Below are 20,124 nucleotides of genomic sequence, written 5' to 3' on the forward strand. Positions count from 1 at the left end.
ATTCCTTTCAGCTCCTTTCAAATTTTCCTTTTTGTTTCAGGTTGAGAGACAAAAGAGGGATGATGTTGGATCTAATCGGGTTGGTCAAAGAACCGATCCATGAGGGTACTGGTGAAGTTCCATCCTTCTCTCCTCATCCTAGTAGTCCACGTTGCTAGAGACACGTATAAGATGCTGAAGGTAGAACTATACCACATTGCATAATTAGGGAATTGTAGAGGATCCCATGACTTAGAATCATGTACTTTACATTTATTCCGAGGGAGGAAAATAGTTTGGCTGACTTTGCTTGGTCTCTGTCATGTAAGATTGATTGGTCGATTTCCACTCCATAGATTCTAGAAGCATGTAATTTGGAATCCTTGAGTACTAAACGCTCTTATCAGTAAACAAAAGTTAACATTTTATATATATATATATATATATATTATGATAATGAAAGCACATAGAGCATGTTTTCATTTAGTAATGGTAGTATAGGTTGGAGTGGAGCAACAGGTGAGAGCCACAACTAATTGTTGCAGCAGTTGTAAATGACAGACACAGACTTCTCCATAGGGTGCCCACACTTAGTACAGAGCACCTTCTCGGGGATCATTCCGTCTATCCCTGGAAGGATGAGGTGATTGCAGTGATCCAATGTGTGTAGCTTTTTCAAGTGATCATTGAGTGCCTGAATGAAACCCTTACCATCAACGTTTTCCTTCCACTTATTGTATTCCTCAAAGCATTTCAAGAACAATTCTCCATTGGCTTTGGCCATGATTTCTGATCCCTTACGATCAATGCCCATCCTTGCTCATTTCCATCAAAGATTAGCATTGTCAAGATTTCCTGCATTATGTGGTCATTATCAATGGTGCTGCCATGCTTCATCTTGGAATACCACATGCTCTTTAGTAGGTTCCAGAAGAACCAAATGAGTGTGTGGTTTTTCCAACAATCGCTAAGGTTCTCTGTTGTGATGATGTCAATGTTCATCTTCACTCGACCCTTCGGGTTTCTCTTCCCTACGTACATCATCTTGAATAGTATGCCTGCTTCTTGTGCCACTGCTCTTGCCTTCGTCGTGAATTTCTTTATCCAATTATATCTTCTCCTCCATATAAGCAAATGAATTGTTCTTCCTCCTTCACCTGCAAAAAATAATTATTTTTCTTCTATATGTCAAGAATCAATAAAACAATATTGGATAAGAAGAAGAAGAAAAATAGTTGTCATGATTATGATATAATGTTTACCCAACGGAGTATATCTTCATCAATGCCATCAACCAAGAATTCAAGTCTCCAGGTCTCTGAACTCCAGAGTTCTTTCTCCTGGTTGCTGGAGAAATTGAAGGCAAAGCTTCTCCAGATCCACAACATATGGAGGGCGTTGGGGTTCTCAACCTTACCCAATCCATTCAAAACCACCAAGATTGGCTTCTTGTTGAAGTGCCACATCTCCTTGAAGTATTTAATCACTCCTGGATTGATCAAAGAAGGTTGGTGAACCGAGTACTCCGGCATAGTGGCCTGCAATCGATCATAGTCTCTCTGCATGGTTTCGGTCCATGGGAGAGTCTTGTCCACCACGGGGATCCACACCACTTGGAAACCAGACTCAAACCGACCGATGATCCTTTGGAGACCCAAAATTTCAGTTTTTTGTTTCACGTACCACCTCATCTCGCACATGATCTGGTTAAAAATCGTAAATTCTTCTCGAGAGATGTACAAGTCCGATATCAACAACAACGACCATTTATATCTGAGCACTTCAATGCCAAACTACTTGTGTTGTAATGTACATATTTACATGCAAAATGAACACAAATACCAATAATTGAGTGAAGCTTCAAGTAAACTAGTATTAGATTTATAGTCGAGAATCGAGATGACTAGAAAGTTGCATAGTCTGGATCAGATCCAAATATAGGAGATAGAATCCGCTGCTCATACGATCACCTGTCGTACGAGTCAGCGATCAATACTTGTTCCATTTTCTATCATTATAAGGATAAAGAGGGGTATATTTGAGAACAAAGAAAACAGGTGTTGGTCGCTGACTTGTATGATCAGGTGATCGTACGCGCAGAGATCCATTCTCCAAATATGGGGAGAGTATTAGGTGGCCAATAAATAACTGGCAATCTAGAGATTGGATTTGCTGCTCTGCTCGTACGATCACCTGATCGTACGAATCAACATCCAACATTAGTCCCCATTTTTTAGGATAAAAAATGATATATTTGAAAGTAAAAAGGACAAGTATTTGATATCGACTCCAGGTGATCGTACAAATAGTTGATCCTTTCTCGGCAAGAAAAGAGCTTCGCTTCCAAGTTCTTATTTTTTTTTCTAATGGAAAAGAGTGGGACCCACATCATCTTCTTCCCATCCAACTCATGCACGGAAAAAAATCTTCTACAATTTGGATTTGGTACAATTATGTGAAATACCACCTTCAGGGGGTGACACATGTATTGATACCAATGCAATGGTCCAGATCTGATTTAAATGACACTTCACTGATTTAAGGTTTTATTAGTTGTACCAGATCTAGACCATTGCATTGGTATCAATACACGTGTCACCCCATGAATATGGTATTTTACGGAATTGTACCAGATCGGAATTGCATACGATTTTTACCCACTCATGCACCTCTTTCGTTCTCTCTGAAAACCCCATGCCCCTTCCTCTTCCGATCCGCAGCAAACGGGATACAGGAGAGACAAACACACATCTCTCTCTCGCTCTCAAAACAAGGAGAACCCCTAAATTTCGTTCCTCACCTCCAAAACCAGAGTACTCCCAGAGATAGCAGTTGGGAAGAAAAGGTGGCCTGTTATTGCTGGACCACGTGTCAGCCGATTACTTATGTACTCTCCACACATGTGGAGCTGATCGGGACTCGAAGTTGCATAATGTGATTAAGAGAGAGAGAGAGAGAGAGAGAGAGAGAGAGAGAGTGAGAACCCTTGTTCTAGTGGGCCCATAAACAAGCGGCCGCAAATCATCCTTGCTAGCGGGAATCAATGCTTTGAGAATATTCATGTTGTCCACCTGACTCGTTTCAAACAGTTGTACTAGAGGGTTATAAGCTTCGAGCTCTTTCATCTCATCTGCAACACCACCAGGATATCAAAAATTGAAAAATTAGAGGACGCTAGCATCGATTCAATCAACTAAACTTTGTTCATACCAATTATCAACTTTTCTTCTTTTCGTTAAAAGATCAGATTTGAATTAATAAGAAAAGAAAATGAAAAACAAAAGACTCATGAGCATACCCATGCAATACAATTCAAATAAATCAAAGAACCCCCACCTTCAACATTACCATCAGCAAGGCCCCAAATAGCTCTCAATAAAATCGATATCTAGGTCTAGAGATTGCATCTACTCACCAACATGCTGATTGCAAATTTCGAGTTGCTTGGTTAGGTGTTCATGTATTTTGTTGACCTTGTGTTCTAAGTTGGACAGCTCACCAGCCTCAACAGTGAAGGGAATAGATCTATAATTGTAGTAGTCATAGCAGATATTCAATTCATATGTATTTAGTCATGCATAAAAATATTTAATAATAAAAAAAAAAAAGAGAGAGAAAAGACTTACAAACAAAGGTGAATGAACAGTGGAGAAGGTAGAGAGGGAGATATGTAAATTACATACTTGTGATCCAAACCAATAAGGCCAATAACATCGGATACACAGGCAACGACACTCCTAATGGTCCAGTAAACAGCAGTGGGGATGAGGGCGGTGGCCACCAACATTGGTGGTTGGTTAGGGGAGATGTATTGAGGTGGCAGCTCATGGAATTGGACGATGCACTTGGTCACATCGAGCATGGCTTTGATAAGGCTCCAAAGAGCTTCAAACCTAGGCTTCAATTTCTCCAATTGCTCAAATATGTCAGGTAATTGCTTTAGTAGTGCTATGGATTTGGCCAAAGGGTGTGTCTGATAGAGTTCCACCACCAACCAAAACTCCCCATAGGTGACTCCAAAGGCGGCCAAGGCCACCACCACCTTGGCATCCCAAGAGAATTTTGATAGGGACTTCAACAATTCCACTGTTGTCCAGTGTGCATCTCCACCCCCAAAGCACTTGCACGATATCTATCATGGTAAAGAAGGAGAAGAACAAAATGTATATCAATTTCGATGTGACTTATATGAATGTCTATGTGTGAATATTTTACATAAGAGTGTGCAATTATTTATCTAACCTCATTGGAGATCTTGTGTATAGTGTAAGCCAGTGATTCAAGCATACCTACGAAGTCGACCTTTCGGATCTTCTCGTCCAAGCTTTCCATGTGTGAAGAAACTTCCTCGTCCTATACGTACATTTTTTTAATCATACAAACTTTACTAAAGCACAGGCAAGAGAAAGAAGAAGAAAAAGAAGAAGATTAAGACAAAAAAGATGATAATTACGTGAACATTGGTGCATTCGAGAGTGGTGGAGTGCTGGACGATTTTCTTAATGATTTGGAGATGGGGCCTGAGGTCGACCTTGTGGAAATTATGATTAGCATGGGTGGCCAAGATCTGCTTTATCATTACATTGTCATCTGAGGTGGTGAATTGATCGTGACCCTCACTGTGTTGCTGCTGCGGCGCCATCAGTTGTTGTTGCTATTGTGGTATCTTTGAAATGGGAGTGGTTGCCATCTTTCTAAACTTGTTTTCTTCTTTCTCTTGGTGTATCCAATTTGAAGAAGAATGCGATGATGAGTTGTTTTTTGTACAAAGGCCCAGCCAAGTACCCTTAATGTATATTTTTCCTTTGTTTCATTTTTGGATACAATGCTAGCATATATAGCTATTAAAAGGACGGAGATTCTTATGGGGAACCAACTTTGGAACAAAGTCAAAATTTTCTTTGCTTCTATATGGGGCTAGGCATTGGTTCCAAATCCCATTATTTAGTCTCTTTATGCTTCCAAATGGTTGGGAACTTTATAGAAAAGAAAATGCTACTGCCATGTCAAGGGAACATGATCAAATAAATTTTAGTTCTCTTTTTGTTTTGATTTTCTTTTCCTTGAGACGAGTACCTTATGCATGGTAGTAGGAGCTTGAACCAGTAAAAGCTTGCACTTGCATGTCTTTTTGGTTTGTCATAATATTTAGTTATGTAGGGTATCTAATCGGTGTGTGGTGTGTTGGTATGTATTATTCTGAAGTTTGAATACATTCCTATTCAGGTTCACATAAGTTATTTCACAAAGTTGTTAATAAACCCAACTTTGTATTTTAATTTCTTTATGTCAACTGGTAACAGGTTATGTTGGTTATCTACTTGATGGGTTCTATCATTGGATCAAGGGTTTCAATTTTATAAGTGAAATAGTACTACATGTTTTGTCATAGTGGTGTAGGATGAGTACTGCTAGGGTAGACCCATTCTTGTGAAACATTTGGGTTTAGTTCCTACAAAATTATTATAATACATAGACTTAAAAAGGAATTTGTAACTTTAGGAATCCAAAAACAATGCGAAAACAGGGAATGATAGAAAACTGAAAACTATGTTTTGACAGAGCTGTTTTTTGTAGGATGAGTCTTTACAAATTGAGTATATAATTGTTATTTGGGCATGCATATGTGGATCTATTTGAACTTTTAATCAGAGAATGTTGTAAAATCTCATTGTAACCCTTAAAAATGTTTAAAGATATTTAAAAGGTATTTAGATATTGCTCTAGAAAATAAAAAGAAGCACTACTCTATACAGAATTTGGATTCCTTCTCCTTTAAATTATTTTCCTTTGTTGCACTTTAGAATTTGGATTCTAATCTCCTTTAAATTAGTTCCTTAGTTGCACTTTTCCTCCTTTATGAAATTTGAAGAGTCTCATCCTTGTACCTTCTTTAACCCATTCCTCTATACTACTGTGGTGTCAAATCAAGTGTAAAGCCTTCCTGCACATTTAATTATGCCAATCCAAAGAGGCCTTTCACTTTAGCCAATTGACACTCAATTGTCAGTGAGCACTCGGTAGGCAAGAGTGAAGTAGGAGCTTTTCATCGCTATTGGGGGAAAGGAAAACTAAAGAGTAAGCAAAGAATCTAACTTTCGATCTAGTTTTAATTGTGAGGCAAGTTTAGCATAACACATCAAACACCCAAAAAACCAAAAAAGTCATTACATTCAGTTAGTTTCCTTTGTTGCAGTTTAGAATTTGGTACTAATCTCCTTTAAAATTTGTTCCCTTGGTTGCACTTTTCCTTCTTTATGAAGTTTGAAGACTCTCATCCTTGTTCCTTTTGCTCTCCTATCATAATAATTTCACAGCAAACCAGTCGGTGATTTTAAGTGAAAAAAGTCCATTCTTTCCTGAAGAGTACCTTTTTCAAGCCATCCCTCTATACTACTGTGGTGTCAAACAAAGTGTAAAGCCTTCATGTACCTTTAATTATGCCAATCCAAATTCTGGGCGTATCCTATGCACGAGGTTCCTGCTTGTACGAGGTCCTGGGTGGGGGCAAGAACTACGTAGCCTTACGCTGAGAATGTCCTGAGTCTGTTTCAACTGCTTAACCACCAAATCGCAATATTCATACCTTACTGTTGTACCAAGGGTGCCCCTTACCCAATCCAATGTCTAAACTAATCAAAGGGAAAGGGAACATATATAATAGAGGCAAACCGCTTAGGTAGCTTTCTATTGTTCATGAAGATATCTTGTGGCCTAGTGGGAAACACCAGAATTACTGGTGGTTTTTTAGCTGGAAAATGCATCTAATAAACTGTGATGTAACCACAGCCCATGTCATATGTTCATATGGGCCTGTGAGCTAACTCTGAGGTTTTCCTGAAGTTAATTAGTAAAACCCATTTCCATTGGAGAACTGAACTAGTTTGGGTTTTGGTTTTGTATTTGGATTTTGTAGGAATTGTTCTTTTCTCAAATTTTCCTTTATTAGTGATATCAATTAATCAACTTATTCAATCCTAATCATAATCAAAATGAGAGATTCAAGAAATTTATGCTTTTGAGGATTCCCTAGATAAATATTGGAATGAATAATTTGAAACTAAAAATAATTCAAATTCTGAAAGAGGATCTTCATGAATCATCCCTTGGAAATTAAACAAAACCCAATTCTCTCTATCATGCTAACTAGAGGGTATCTTTAAATTAAATACTCAGTGTTTTATATGAAATGATAATATTGCAATTATGATCATTAAATATCTAGGAAATAGTACTTTGAATTGAGCATGGATCACGTACGAGAACCATTCTCGTACGGACAGATTTGTACGAAAACAGGGAATGATAGAAAACTGAAAACTATGTTTTGGCAGAGCTGTTTTTTGTAGGATGGGTCTTTACAAATTGAGTATATAATTGCTATTTGGGCATGCATATGTGGATCTATTTGAACTTTTAATCACAGAATGTTGTAAAATCTCATTGTAACCCTTAAAAATGTATTAAAATATTTAAAAGGTATTTAGAAATTGTTCTAGAAAATAAAAAGAAGCACTACTCTAAACAGAATTTGGATTCCTTCTTCTTTAAATTATTTTCCTTTGTTGCACTTTAGAACCTTAATGAAGTTTGAAGAGTCTCATCCTTGTACCTTCTTTAACCCATTCCTCTATACTACTATAACTGTGGTGTCAAATCAAGTGTAAAGCCTTCCTGCACATTTAATTATGCCAATCCAAAGAGGCCTTTCACTTTAGCCAATTGACACTCAATTGTCAGTGAGCACTCGGTAGGCAAGAGTGAAGTAGGAGCTTTTCATCGCTATTGGGGGAAAGGAAAACTAAAGAGTAAGCAAAGAATCTAACTTTCGATCTAGTTTTAATTGTGAGGCAAGTTTAGCATAGCACATCAAACACCCAAAAAACCAAAAAAGTCATTACATTCAGTTAGTTTCCTTTGTTGCAGTTTAGAATTTGGTACTAATCTCCTTTAAAATTTGTTCCCTTGGTTGCACTTTTCCTTCTTTATGAAGTTTGAAGACTCTCATCCTTGTTCCTTTTGCTCTCCTATCATAATAATTTCACAGCAAACCAGTCGGTGATTCTAAGTAAAAAAAGTCCATGCTTTCCTGAAGAGTACCTTTTTCAAGCCATCCCTCTATACTACTGTGATGTCAAACAAAGTGTAAAGCCTTCATGTACCTTTAATTATGCCAATCCAAATTCTGGGCGTATCCTATGCACGAGGTTCCTGCTTGTACGAGGTCCTGGGTGGGGGCAAGAACTACGTAGCCTTACGCTGAGAATGTCCTGAGTCTATTTCAACTGCTTAACCACCAAATCGCAATATTCATACCTTACTGTTGTACCAAGGGTGCCCCTTACCCAATCCAAAGTCTAAACTAATCAAAGGGAAAGGGAACATATATAATAGAGGCTAACCGCTTAGGTAGCTTTCTATTGTTCAGGAAGATATCTTGTGGCCCAATGGGAAACACCAGAATTACTGGTGGTTTTTTAGCTGGAAAATGCATCTAATAAACTGTGATGTAACCATAGCCCATGTTATATGTTCATATGGGCCTGTGAGCTAACTCTGAGGTTTTCCTGAAGTTAATTAGTAAAACCCATTTCCATTGGAGGACTAAACTAGTTTGGGTATTGGTTTTGTATTTGGATTTCGTAGGAATTGTTCTTTTCTCAAATGATATCAGTTAATCAACTTATTCAATCCTAATCATAATCAAAATGAGAGATTCAAGAAATTTATGCTTTTGAGGATTCCCTAGATAAATATTGGAGTGAATAATTTGAAACTAAAAATAATTCAAATTCTGAAAGAGGATCTTCATGAATCATCCCTTGGAAATTAAACAAAACCCAATTCTCTCTACCATGCTAACTAGAGGGTATCTATAAATTAAATACCCAGTGTTTCATATGAAATGATAATATTGAAATTATGATCATTAAATATCTAGGAAATAGTACTTTGAATTGAGCATGGATCACGTACGAGAACCATTCTCATACGGACAGATTCATACAAATGGAATCCAGCACAGAGTTGGTTGTTGGGTAGATTCTATTTGTGCGAATCAGCCCTGTACCAGAATGATTCTCTTACGAGGACTTGATCCGCTTTCCTTTGAATTGGCCATGTCTAATTCTAAAATCTAGACTTAAATTTGATCATATACCTCCCCATTTCTTGGCATCCATTCTTTTGGTAGTCCATGCACGCATGTAAACCCCAAGGGTTAGCCGAGTTGGCAAGGGATCTCGCCCCAGTAAGCGTGTGGTTCTAAGTTCGACTCCTCTTACCTCCTTGGGGCCACTCAGACGGGGTGTTTAGTGCTCTTCATTACTTTCAGTGATACCAGTTGTTTGAAAAAAAATAAAAAGGTCCATGCAATCATGTTCTTAGATTTTTAAATGCTTTCTTCTTGTTTGAAACTTAACATGTGAACAAGTGACCACGGGGTCAACTCAAGGGGGTAGCGTAGTTGGTGAGCAATGAACTTGATATGAGCCATAGACTCAGACGTCCTAAGTTTGATTCCTACTAGGCACACCTTGAACCACTCATAACGGAATTAATTTGGCTTTCCGGTTAATCCCGCTAATGACTCGGTTCAATGATTGTGGGGTTGACTGAGCTCGGGGGAGTAGTCAGGAAAAAAAAAGGTTCGGCCTAGGTTAGAAAAAAAAAAATAAAGGACTCGGGGGTCCACCATTTTATCTATTTATAAAATATCAAGCCTAACCATCAAACTTGCCTCATGGGGCATCTAGGTGTATGGTCTAAAAAAAACTCTCACCCACCAAAGAAAAAACCAACTAATAATGGTCATGAATTTTCTAAATATAATGTCAAAAAGTTCTTAAATGAATTCAAATTTCCATATTCAATTAAGAAAAAGAGATCATTGCCTAATCGCGTAGCCTTGTACTAGTGCAAGGGCCAATGAGAGCGTGTGAGGGCTAATAAGAGTGTGCACAAGGGCATTGACATAGATGAAAATTTTGATTTCACAGGAGGGGTGGTGGTTATATCTTACTCTTGTCTCTAAACAACATAGCAGCAATGTGACCAAAGAATGTTCTTTTTCCCATTGATTAATACCCATTCCAAAATCAATTACTATGCATATGGCAAGGGAATAAAAATGCTTACAACTTGGCAGTGTTTTCACAACTTCTGTCTAACCCTAATCTTCATAGTTCAATTGTGATTGCTCATTTGCACCTTTTTGTCCAAATATATTAACATTAGGTTTTAATCTAAATTATGCATATATAATATATTGGCACTTGGCCCATGAATTTCCGGAAAAAATTGACAGAATGGACCTATTTTTTCAAAAAAAAAAAAAAAAAATTTAGACATTTAATGACAGGGAAAAATGTTCCTAGCACCAAAAAAATTTGAGAAGGGTTGATGGCATGATTGTCTCGACCTTAACACATATTGGCCCTAGTTGGCAAGGTGTGTGTGTGTGTGTGTGTGTGTGTGGAGGTAATGTATCAAGTGAAGGGAAATGGAGAGAATTAAAGTCAAATTAATGGAAAAAAGAAAATTTAAACTCTTAGAATCATGATTGTATAACCAATTTAAATCTGATCAAATATGGTAATGAAATTTAGCAAATAGTTTCCTTATCCATATCATATTTTCCTAAGTCAAGTCTAAGAAATTTGGCTGAAGAGTGAAGTAAACTTCCTTCGAAAAAAATCCAATCAAAAAAGGAGAAGGAAGAGATGACAAGATAAGAGATGAGAAAAGAAGGACGATAATAGAAAGATGAGAGTAAAAGGAAAGAGACAATCTAACAAGTGGACAGAATCTCAGTTAAATGGTGATAAGTCTTATGTGTAGGCTCTTCCAAATATTTCTTCCTTAGTTCTAGTTATTCAAAAAATAATTTTCAAAGCATACACGTCTTAGGTGGTGATGAAGACACCATATCAACTGAATTTGGGTATGATGAAGCTAAGTAGCAGGGAGGGATAAGATAGTGTCTACTGGACCTAATTTGATAATCATGCTTGTAGGGCATTTGTCAGTTTACATGTTTCCTCAAAGTTGTACAAACACATTGAAAAATCTATGTAAGCACACAAATTTCCTTTTTATATCTAACCCTTACAATTGTAAAAACATTCCCAAGTTAGCATTGTTGGCTGAAATCCAATTCTTACAGCGAAAGGGATCGGATTGGGATCTCTTACGTTCGAAATTACTGTACAAAATTAACTAAACCGAATTTGATGGACATACATATCCAACAAGCATAACTAAATTCAATGGATACAAAGGAGGAAATGCATGTTTCTCATGTCACTGACTTAAAAAAAGAATTCTGAAAACACAACCAAAAGAACCCAAATAAAGAAGCATTAGAGGGTGATGACATTGTCTTCTGTAAAGATGTCTGTTGGATCTGTTTTATCAGTTGAATCCAATGCTATCCTCCCTAGCTTGAGAAGACTTTCAGTGGCTAGAATCACTCTAGGGTTAACATCATGCAATGCCCTTGCATATAAAGACCTAGAGGCAGCAAGTGCAGCTTGAGTCAGCTCCTCTGAATTATTTGGACCCACGAGGCAATGACCTAATACCCTCAAAATTGGTTGTAGAAGATCCCAAGGTAGAGGAATCCTTCCCCCTTTCTCCTCTCCTTCTCTATTAGAAACATTTCCTCCACCATTAACAACACCTTCATCTTCATTACTAGAAGAACATTGTTCCTTATCATCTTCAATCCCCTTGAACATATCCCCATCTTGACCAGCCCAAGCCACACAAAACTCACAAAAATCAATCTTAGAGCCTATGGGCATGAGTGAAATCTTGGAAAAATAAAGCTCCAAGGCCACACCAACAATACGAGCCCTCTTTGTTGCTCTAACAGTGCCATGGGGCTCTAGGCTTGGTGACAAAACAGCTATATTGAGACCACTAGCATTGGTATTGGTAGACACTTTGGATTCATGATATATGCTTGAACGTGAAAGGCATGGGATGGTAACTGTGATTGCTTGGCCAGCTCTTGATGTGGTCTCATGGGCATAGAGAGCTAATAGTACAGCCTCAAATCCGGCTAAGGGCTTTCGAGAAATGGCTCTAGAGAGGTAAATTCCAGAGATGATTGGCAAGAACCTTAATACAACTAGTTGAAGATTTGGATCAGAGGATTGGAATGTGTCGTAAAGCCATCGGCAAAGGGGGTTATTGCCGGCACCGGAATTGGGTTGCCGGAGATGTGATGAGATCTTGGCTGCAAGTTCAATGTCATGGAGGAGATAGGAGGCAGGGTTTTCCGAGGAGAGAAAAGGAGGTAGATCACCAAGGATGGAAGAGAGCGATTCAATGGCTGAATGGGCTCTAGCAATTGATTCCTCAGAGTTGAATTTTGAAGCATCATAGGAGCTACGGACAGACATTGTTTAGAGAGAGAGAGAGAGACAGAGGGAGAGAGAGAGATGAAAGGACAAAGCCTTTGTGGTTGTAAAAATGCCTGAAAGAGAGGAAACGGTTTGTGAGAGATTAGTGGAGGGAAAATAGGATGGATAGTTAAAAAGATGAAGAATAGCATGTCTTTGAACAGAGGTCGGATCAAGTTTACGTATTAGAATAATCTTGTACATTCTTGGTCCGTGGATTTAGAATCTACATTTTCTATCTTCATTTAATAGATTATAAATCCATGGACCAGGGACGTACGGGATTATTTTCGTATGTGAATTGGATGCGTTTTAGCAGGAGAAAGTAACAGAATACTACAATTGTAAATATTTTATTTTCTTTGGCAAGAGTACTCACTTGCGTGGCCATTGCACCAGTGAACAAGCCAATGGGAGGCTCTGTGGAGGCATCTGGGAGGGCAGTGGTGTCTTTTTATCCCCACTTGTGTCTAGGTGCAGAGATACACAAGCGGTCAGGGTTCTTTTCTCCATTTTTTTTTTTTTTTTTGGAAAATCGTTTCTGTGAAGAGTGTAGCTAGTGCACCTAGATACATGGAAGGGTATTGAATTGGCCTGCCTGCCCAGGTAAAGGAAAATGAAGCCTCTTTTGATGCTTTCTTGTGTGCTCCCTATTGGTATTCACACATGAATAGGAGCTGCACTCTCTCGAAAGAAACACTTCCCTTATTTTTTTTTTTTTAGGACAGAGTTTCCTAATATGAGAGGCCCCTGCCCCATAAACACAAGGGCATGCAATGATCACTATGCCCTTACCTAGGGTCGCACCCCTATATGTGGGTGTAGGGCCTCTTGTAGACAGAGAACACTTCATTTTTTTTTTTTGGTAGAATACAATTGTAAATATCAACTCCATATAATTGCAACAGAATGTTCCAATTTTTCTTTGACTAGCATTTCCATCTTCTCCAGACAAAGACAAACTACATTGTTGTTCTTTCCAGAATCCTTATTTGAATCGATTTATAGAAACTATTGAATTCGTTCCAAGATTAAAGAAGAAAAGAAAAAAAAGAAGCAGATATAAAAAGTGTGATATTCAATTCGTATTCATTCCGTTTACATCCTTTCATGATCCAATCACCCCATAAACCCGAATTAGCACCAATGGAGCAAATATAATCATCGTCGCTCTTTCCAGAATCCTCATTTGAATCAATTTATAGAAACTATTGAATTTGTTCAAAGATATATATATATATATATATATATTAAAGGTCGTCCGGGGTTAATTGACTAGGTGTAATTTAACGACTGCACCATGTCGGCTAGTTTATAACCGTCTTAGCAGACGTTTTTGGACCAAACTTATTTGGTCGAGGAGGTCTTTGCAGTGGCTGTCCGTCGAGACCGACGGGAGGTAACTTCTTTGAATTTGCTGGAGGATGACGCCGTAATCTGGTATCAAAGCCACGGTGGTGGTGGATTCGGTTTATTTCTTTGCAGATTTCTTTTCTTTTGAGTAATTATTTCTTTTTAAGTTTTTCGACGCGGTATATGCCTTTGGATTCTTGGGAGGAGTGGCAGAAGAGTGTAAGACCACGTTTGTGCCCAAGTCATGTTGGAAATACCATCTTAAAACTTAGATCTAGGTGATTACCCCAAGTTTAAGAATTCTCAAATTATGAGTCGATTACCCCGCTCCATGTCGATGAGATCGGCAGGTGAGGCAAGCACAAGTTCTAATGTGCTTGATTATGATGAACAAACCTCAAGAATTAACCGAAGACTTCGAAGTTGGGATATGCCAAAAATTTCAAGAAATGATCTCTATGATCGAGAGTGGTTCGGACTCGAAACAGTCAAGACCGTAGAACAAACTATAAATTTTACCCCTCAAACTCAAGAAATCCAACTTTTTGATCCACTTACCCTACAAGATTTATACAAAGACCGCAAATATAATTATGTCCATATTGGCTTAGTCCAAGTGGCCATCAAACCTCTTCACCGAGAAGGACTCAACACTTCTATGTTGTTAGCCCTTCGTGACCAAAGGTTCCTTGAGTTCAATGATTCCCTTTTAGGAGCCATTGAAACAAGTTTATGTTATGGACCTGTCCATTTTAATGTTTACCCTGACATGTCCATAGCCTTAGAAGACCCAAACATCTTACATTCACTCAAACTTAACCTTAAAACTCATGGTTACAAACTAATGCATGGATCCATTCCAATTTCCATTATCCATCGCATAAAATACAAAGCCATGAAATCTGTTCAACCTAGAGCCAAAAGAATATCCCCAAAAGGTCAAACCCTCTACCTGGAAACTGATTGTATTCAGGGTCAAATTGTTTACCCCAAACTCTGTCGTTGGGAAGATATTTCTTTCCCTGAAGAATGGCAGCTGCAAACGACTGCTATTCCCCCACAAGTTTCAAACACAAGTATCCGTTCTATTTCTCAGGATTCAGACGGATTAGTTGCTATTAGATTTAACAGACAAACTCCCCCTCCGATTTACCAAAGCTCCAGAAGATCATGCTCTGAAGCATCGACTTCTTCTGACATAAACCAATGGGTTTCTCAAACTAGAACAACTCCACCTCTCCCTAACCTTGTTGGAGTTCAAAATAACCAAAATATTGTCCATGGAACATACGAAGCCACCTCTACTGTTCCAGAAACAACCCCATCTGAGACCCATGATCAGAGGTCTCCTACCCAATCTGAGGTTGAACCACCTCTTCCCCCTAAAGATCCCAAAAATGGTGGACTTTACATGATTCAAGTCGAAACAAATTATCAAATTGACAAACCTTTACTTCGAACTGATTTTGAGTCTCAAAAGAACAAAGAAAAACGCGAATGGTTCTTAAAAACTTTTAATCTTGAACAACAAGCTCAAATCCGAACAAATTGGTATAATTTTATGACAAATCTTAAAACTAATGTTTTCTTCTTTACATATTTTGATATCTATGCCCAGGATAATAATGTTTACTATCCTTGGCATAATCAAGTATGTACTCAAACAACCTCTCATAAAGCCTGGACCCTTTATGAAGGACAAACCACTAATGCTATCCATCCTCCGATAGAAAGCATCAAACATAACTACAAAAATAATGAGATAATAGCTTCTCCGTTCAAAATTACTGACAAAGAAGATCCAAACCGAAGACAAATTGAACAATTAAACTTTACAAATTTAAGTCTTCAAACTATAGGAAATCAACTTTCAAGAGTTGAAAACCTTGTCCAAACAAAACCCGTTGCCTCTTCATCTATGACACCGGCTCCGGTTCCAACTTCTGTTTCTTTGTTCAAACCATACAATATTCCCCTAAAACAACAACTCGCCCTTAACAAATCTTTTGTTTTAGATCAAATTAATCAAAGATTAACTATCCTTAATGCTGCTGAAGCACATATAAGTGATCCTCAAACACCTGTCCAAAATCAGCCCTCAGATGAACCTTCAGCTGAGTCAAATAATAGGGGTGTCCGCAACATTATAGGATGTTCTTCAGATACCTCCTCAAGTTCTGAAGAAGATGATTTTCCAAAAATTAATCAAATTGGTCAAAGTTCTAATCAACACCCGGTCTTCCCTGACCTCCAAATTGAGGCTAGAGGAATTGCTCCTCAGGCTTCTTACCAGAGTGGTATCATCTATGAATGGAACATAGATGGTCTTTCCGAACATAATCTCATGAACAAACTCCAAGAAATGACCATGGTTAGCAACGCACATCGAATCAAAAATACACCTGATAGTGCTGTAGCTACCTTACTTGTTTCTGGCTTCACTGGCCAACTCAAAGGTTGGTGGGATTATGTTCTGACTGATGTTCAAAAAACTGAAATTTTAATGGCTGTTCAAATTACACCTGAAGGAGTTCCCCTCCTTGATGGTGAAGGAATTCCTATTGAGGATGCTGTTAATACCCTTATTTTCAGCATTGCAAATTACTTTTTAGGAAACCCTTCTCGTCTCAAAGATAGAACAGCTGAACAATTATCAAACCTTAGATGTAAGAAATTACATGATTTCAAATGGTACAAAGATACTTTCTTAACTAAAGTTTTAACTAGACCTGATGCCAACCTCCCCTGTTGGAAAGAGAAATTCCTTACAGGTCTACCAACTTTGTTTTCTGAAAAAATCAAACAACGCCTTAGGAAGGAAAATGATGGGATCATCCCCTACGATCAAATGTCCTATGGCCAAATCATTAGTCTAATCCATGAAGAGGGTCTAGCCCTCTGCACTGATATTAGACTCAAGAAACAAATCCATAAAGAAAACAAATTTTATAAACGAGAACTTGGTGGATTCTGTGAACAATTCGGATTTCCACCTCTCAGACCTCCGTCAAAACATAAACATAAATCTTCTCGTAAATTTTATAAAAATTTTTACAAATCCAAAAAATATGTGTCTCACAGACCATTCACAACCCCTGAGTTTTACCATAAAACTCCTTCAAAGCCAAAATATAATAAATATAGAAAGCCTTTCAAGGCACCTAAAAATTTTAAGAATCAAAATCCAGATAAAACCACACAAGGATGTTTTAAATGTGGTAAACCTGGTCATATAGCAAAATTTTGCAGAGTCTCAAATAAAATCAATTCTTTACAAATATCTGAGCAAGATAAAACCCAAATTCTCGCTCTATTCCAAGAAACTTCTTCATCTTCTTCTGAGGATGAAAACCACAAACTTAATCAAATCCAAGCCTCTGAACATGATTCTTCCAGCTCTTCCAATAATGAGAATTTTCAAGCATGCAATTGTGATTCTTGTATAATTGGTCTTAGTTGTGAGGATTGTATTCCCAAATCTGTCCGGATGCTTCGTGCATCACCAAACTCAAATATTTTTGATTATATTGATAGCTTAGCAGACCCAGAACAAAAGAAGGCCTGCCTTGAGCATCTCAGAAACAATGTCTCTACCCAAAACTCTCCTCAACCTTACAACCTTCATCAAATTATGCAAAAATTTGATAAAATATCAAAACCAACTATCCCTGATCATTCTGGACGAATCAAATCCCTTGAAACTACTACTGCATCTCTGCAGTATGAAATAAAACAAATTAAGCAACAAATAGCCTTTTTAAACAGACATCAAAACCAACAGGCTTCAAACAACGAACCATTAACTAACCCCTTTGCAACTCAAGAAATCGTTGAACCAAATTCGACAATCCCTGGTTTTGTGTCTACCATAACCTGTCAAAATTGGTATGTTCGCATAACCTTAGTTATTAACGCTTCATTCAAATTTTCTGCCATTGCCTTAGTTGATTCAGGTGCTAATGCCAATTGCATCAACGAAGGTGCTATTCCAACCCAATTTTATGAAAGAACCACTCAACGTCTTAACACTGCCAATGGATCTGGGTTGAATGTTCAATACAAACTTTCAAATACCCATGTCTGCAACCAAGGCCTTTGCCTTCCCCAAACTTTCATCCTTGCTAAAGATCTTGACCAAACCATAATCCTTGGTCAACCATTTTTAGAAAAAATCAAACCATTCAAAATAACCCAGGATGGAATTTCTACAAAATTTCAAGGACAAAAAAATTGTCTTTCCATTCTTACAAGCCCAAAATACTAATGACCAAAGTATCAGAAAAATCAAACAATTAAATTTTCTCAAAGATGAGCTTCTTCATGAGAGAATCTCTGATCATCTTAAAAATTCAAAAACCATCCAACAAATTAATCAAATTAAATCAAAATTTGAATCCAATCTTTGCTCTGATGTTCCTGATGCCTTTTGGCACCGTAAGCAGCATATGGTTTCCCTACCTTATGCTACTGGGTTCTCAGACCTTCAAATCCCCACTAAGGCAAGACCTGCCCAAATGAATCAAACTCTTCTTGAGACTTGCAAAGAAGAGATTAATGATCTCTTAGCCAAAAAACTTATCCGTCCCAGTACCTCACCTTGGAGTTGCACAACCTTCTATGTTAATAAGGCTGCTGAAATAGAAAGAGGTACTCCTCGGCTAGTAGTTAATTACAAACCCTTAAATGATGCCCTCCAATGGGTCAGATATCCTATCCCAAATCAAAAGGACCTTTTACAAAGAATTTACCAAGCAAAAATCTTTTCCAAATTCGATATGAAGTCTGGTTTCTGGCAGATCCAAATCCATGATAAGGATCGTTATAAAACTGCCTTCACAACCCCCTTTGGCCTATATGAATGGAACGTAATGCCATTCGGCCTCAAAAATGCCCCAAGCGAATTTCAGAAAATTATGAATGACATTCAATCCTTATGGACAATTCACCATTGTCTATATTGATGATGTCTTGGTTTTCTCAAATTATGTTGAGCAACACTTCAAACACCTAAGAACGTTTTATCAAATTATTAAATCAAATGGTCTTGTTTTATCAAAGAGAAAAATGGAATTCTTTCTTACCAAGGTTAGGTTCCTTGGGCACTTAATTGAAAAGGGTACTCTTACCCCTATTGATCGTGCCATTACCTTTGGAGAAAAATTCCCTGGCCAAATCCTTGATAAAACCCAATTACAAAGATTTTTAGGAAGCCTAAATTACGTTCGTGATTTTCTTCCCCAAATCAGTAAGATTGCCGAACCTCTTTATCTTCGGCTTAAAAAGAAACCAGCTCCCTGGTCGCAAACCCAAACAACTGCCGTTCAAACAATCAAAAGGCTTGTTAAAGAAATTCCTTGTTTATTTATTCCTAACCCTGAGGCATTTAAGATTGTTGAAACTGATGCCTCTGATATTGGATATGGAGAAATTCTTAAACAAAGACTCCCTGATAATAACAAAGAACAATTAGTCCAATTTACTTCTGGTATTTGGAATTCTGCTCAAAAGAATTACAGTACCATCAAAAAAGAGATTTTATCAATTGTTCTCTGCATTCAAAAATTTCAAAATACATTATTAAATAAACCATTTTTAGTTCGTGTTGATTGTAGCGCCGCTAAATATGTTTTACAAAATGATGTTTCAAATCTTGCATCAAAACAAATTTTTGCCCGATGACAAGCTTTATTATCAATTTTTGAATTTCAAATAGAATACATTAAAGGAGAATCCAATTCTATCCCTGAATTTCTTACCCGTGAATTTTTACAGGGCCAGACTCCTCAAATTAACCTAATCAGGATGGCTCCCCCTAAGGAGTCCACCTCCTCAAATTCTGTTGTCAGAACCAAATCAAGCTATGGTGCTGCGGCTGCCTCTGCTGCACCATCACACCAAATTATTACCCGTAGCCAGACTCAAATGGCTACCACAAAAACACCTTATTCCCATGCTGTGGTAGTAGGCTCTACTGCAGGACCTATCCAACCCACAAACAAGGCTAGTTCTAGCCTCCAAACTACACAAGCCAAACCTCTTCAAAAAGCACAAGGTTCCAAACTCAAAAGCCAATATTATGAAAAGCCATGCAAAGAAGACCTCTTCACTATTGAAGAGCCCTTATACAAATATCTTGATTCGCCAATTATGATGGCACAAGCAGTTTTCTACAAAGGATGGAATCACTATTCAAACTCCCAGGCAAAAAATCAAGAATATTACGAGTATATTCTCGTAGAAACTGATTCTGTCAGACTCAAACTTAATTATGATAGAACCGACCCAACTCTGGTTACACATACGACTGTAACCATCTGCAAAATCCTTCTCTCCAAGATTGGGGGACCCATCCCCTAAACCAAAGAAGCTTTTCAAATACTTTTTC

The 20,124-nt window shown here is 37.8% G+C and overlaps 2 protein-coding genes across 4 annotated transcripts; both read right to left on the reverse strand.

Moving 5' to 3' along the window:
- Positions 1-491: 491 nt before the first annotated feature.
- Positions 492-4,989, reverse strand: LOC122064707 (protein SIEVE ELEMENT OCCLUSION B-like). 3 transcript variants are annotated; one of them, XM_042628471.1, is made up of 7 exons: positions 4,433-4,989; positions 4,222-4,332; positions 3,663-4,111; positions 3,395-3,504; positions 2,964-3,109; positions 1,242-1,772; positions 492-1,160 (listed from the first exon to the last, which is right to left on the reverse strand). In XM_042628471.1, exons 1-7 carry the CDS (start codon positions 4,619-4,621, stop codon positions 1,080-1,082), a joined length of 1,617 nt encoding a protein of 538 aa, XP_042484405.1. In that variant the 5' UTR covers positions 4,622-4,989; the 3' UTR covers positions 492-1,079. The 3 variants fall into 3 exon arrangements, with proteins under 3 accessions (XP_042484405.1, XP_042484403.1, XP_042484402.1); XM_042628469.1 differs by having other exon boundaries at positions 492-1,136; positions 3,606-4,111; XM_042628468.1 differs by having other exon boundaries at positions 3,606-4,111.
- A 6,232-nt stretch (positions 4,990-11,221) lies between these two features.
- LOC122064706 (hyccin) lies at positions 11,222-12,676 on the reverse strand. The gene has a single exon (XM_042628467.1). The coding sequence runs from the start codon at positions 12,384-12,386 to the stop codon at positions 11,340-11,342; it is 1,047 nt and encodes a 348-aa protein (XP_042484401.1). The 5' UTR covers positions 12,387-12,676; the 3' UTR covers positions 11,222-11,339.
- Between the last annotated feature and the right edge of the window lie 7,448 nt (positions 12,677-20,124).

This window comes from Macadamia integrifolia, unplaced genomic scaffold, assembly GCF_013358625.1.
Source record: "Macadamia integrifolia cultivar HAES 741 unplaced genomic scaffold, SCU_Mint_v3 scaffold1718, whole genome shotgun sequence".
NCBI classification, from domain to species: Eukaryota; Viridiplantae; Streptophyta; class Magnoliopsida; order Proteales; family Proteaceae; genus Macadamia; species Macadamia integrifolia.

What these genes read in the sequence shown, in the direction of transcription:
- LOC122064706 (XM_042628467.1), bottom strand. Translation starts at nt 12,386, where the DNA reads ATGTCTGTCCGTAGCTCCTATGATGCTTCAAAATTCAACTCTGAGGAA.
- LOC122064707 (XM_042628468.1), bottom strand. Translation starts at nt 4,621, where the DNA reads ATGGCGCCGCAGCAGCAACACAGTGAGGGTCACGATCAATTCACCACC. An exon ending in TCGAATGCACCAATGTTCAC is followed by an intron (nt 4,333 to 4,432) that starts GTAATTATCATC and finishes ATGTACGTATAG; the next exon opens with GACGAGGAAGTTTCTTCACA. An exon ending in CTGTTCATTCACCTTTGTTT is followed by an intron (nt 3,505 to 3,605) that starts GTAAGTCTTTTC and finishes CTACAATTATAG; the next exon opens with ATCTATTCCCTTCACTGTTG.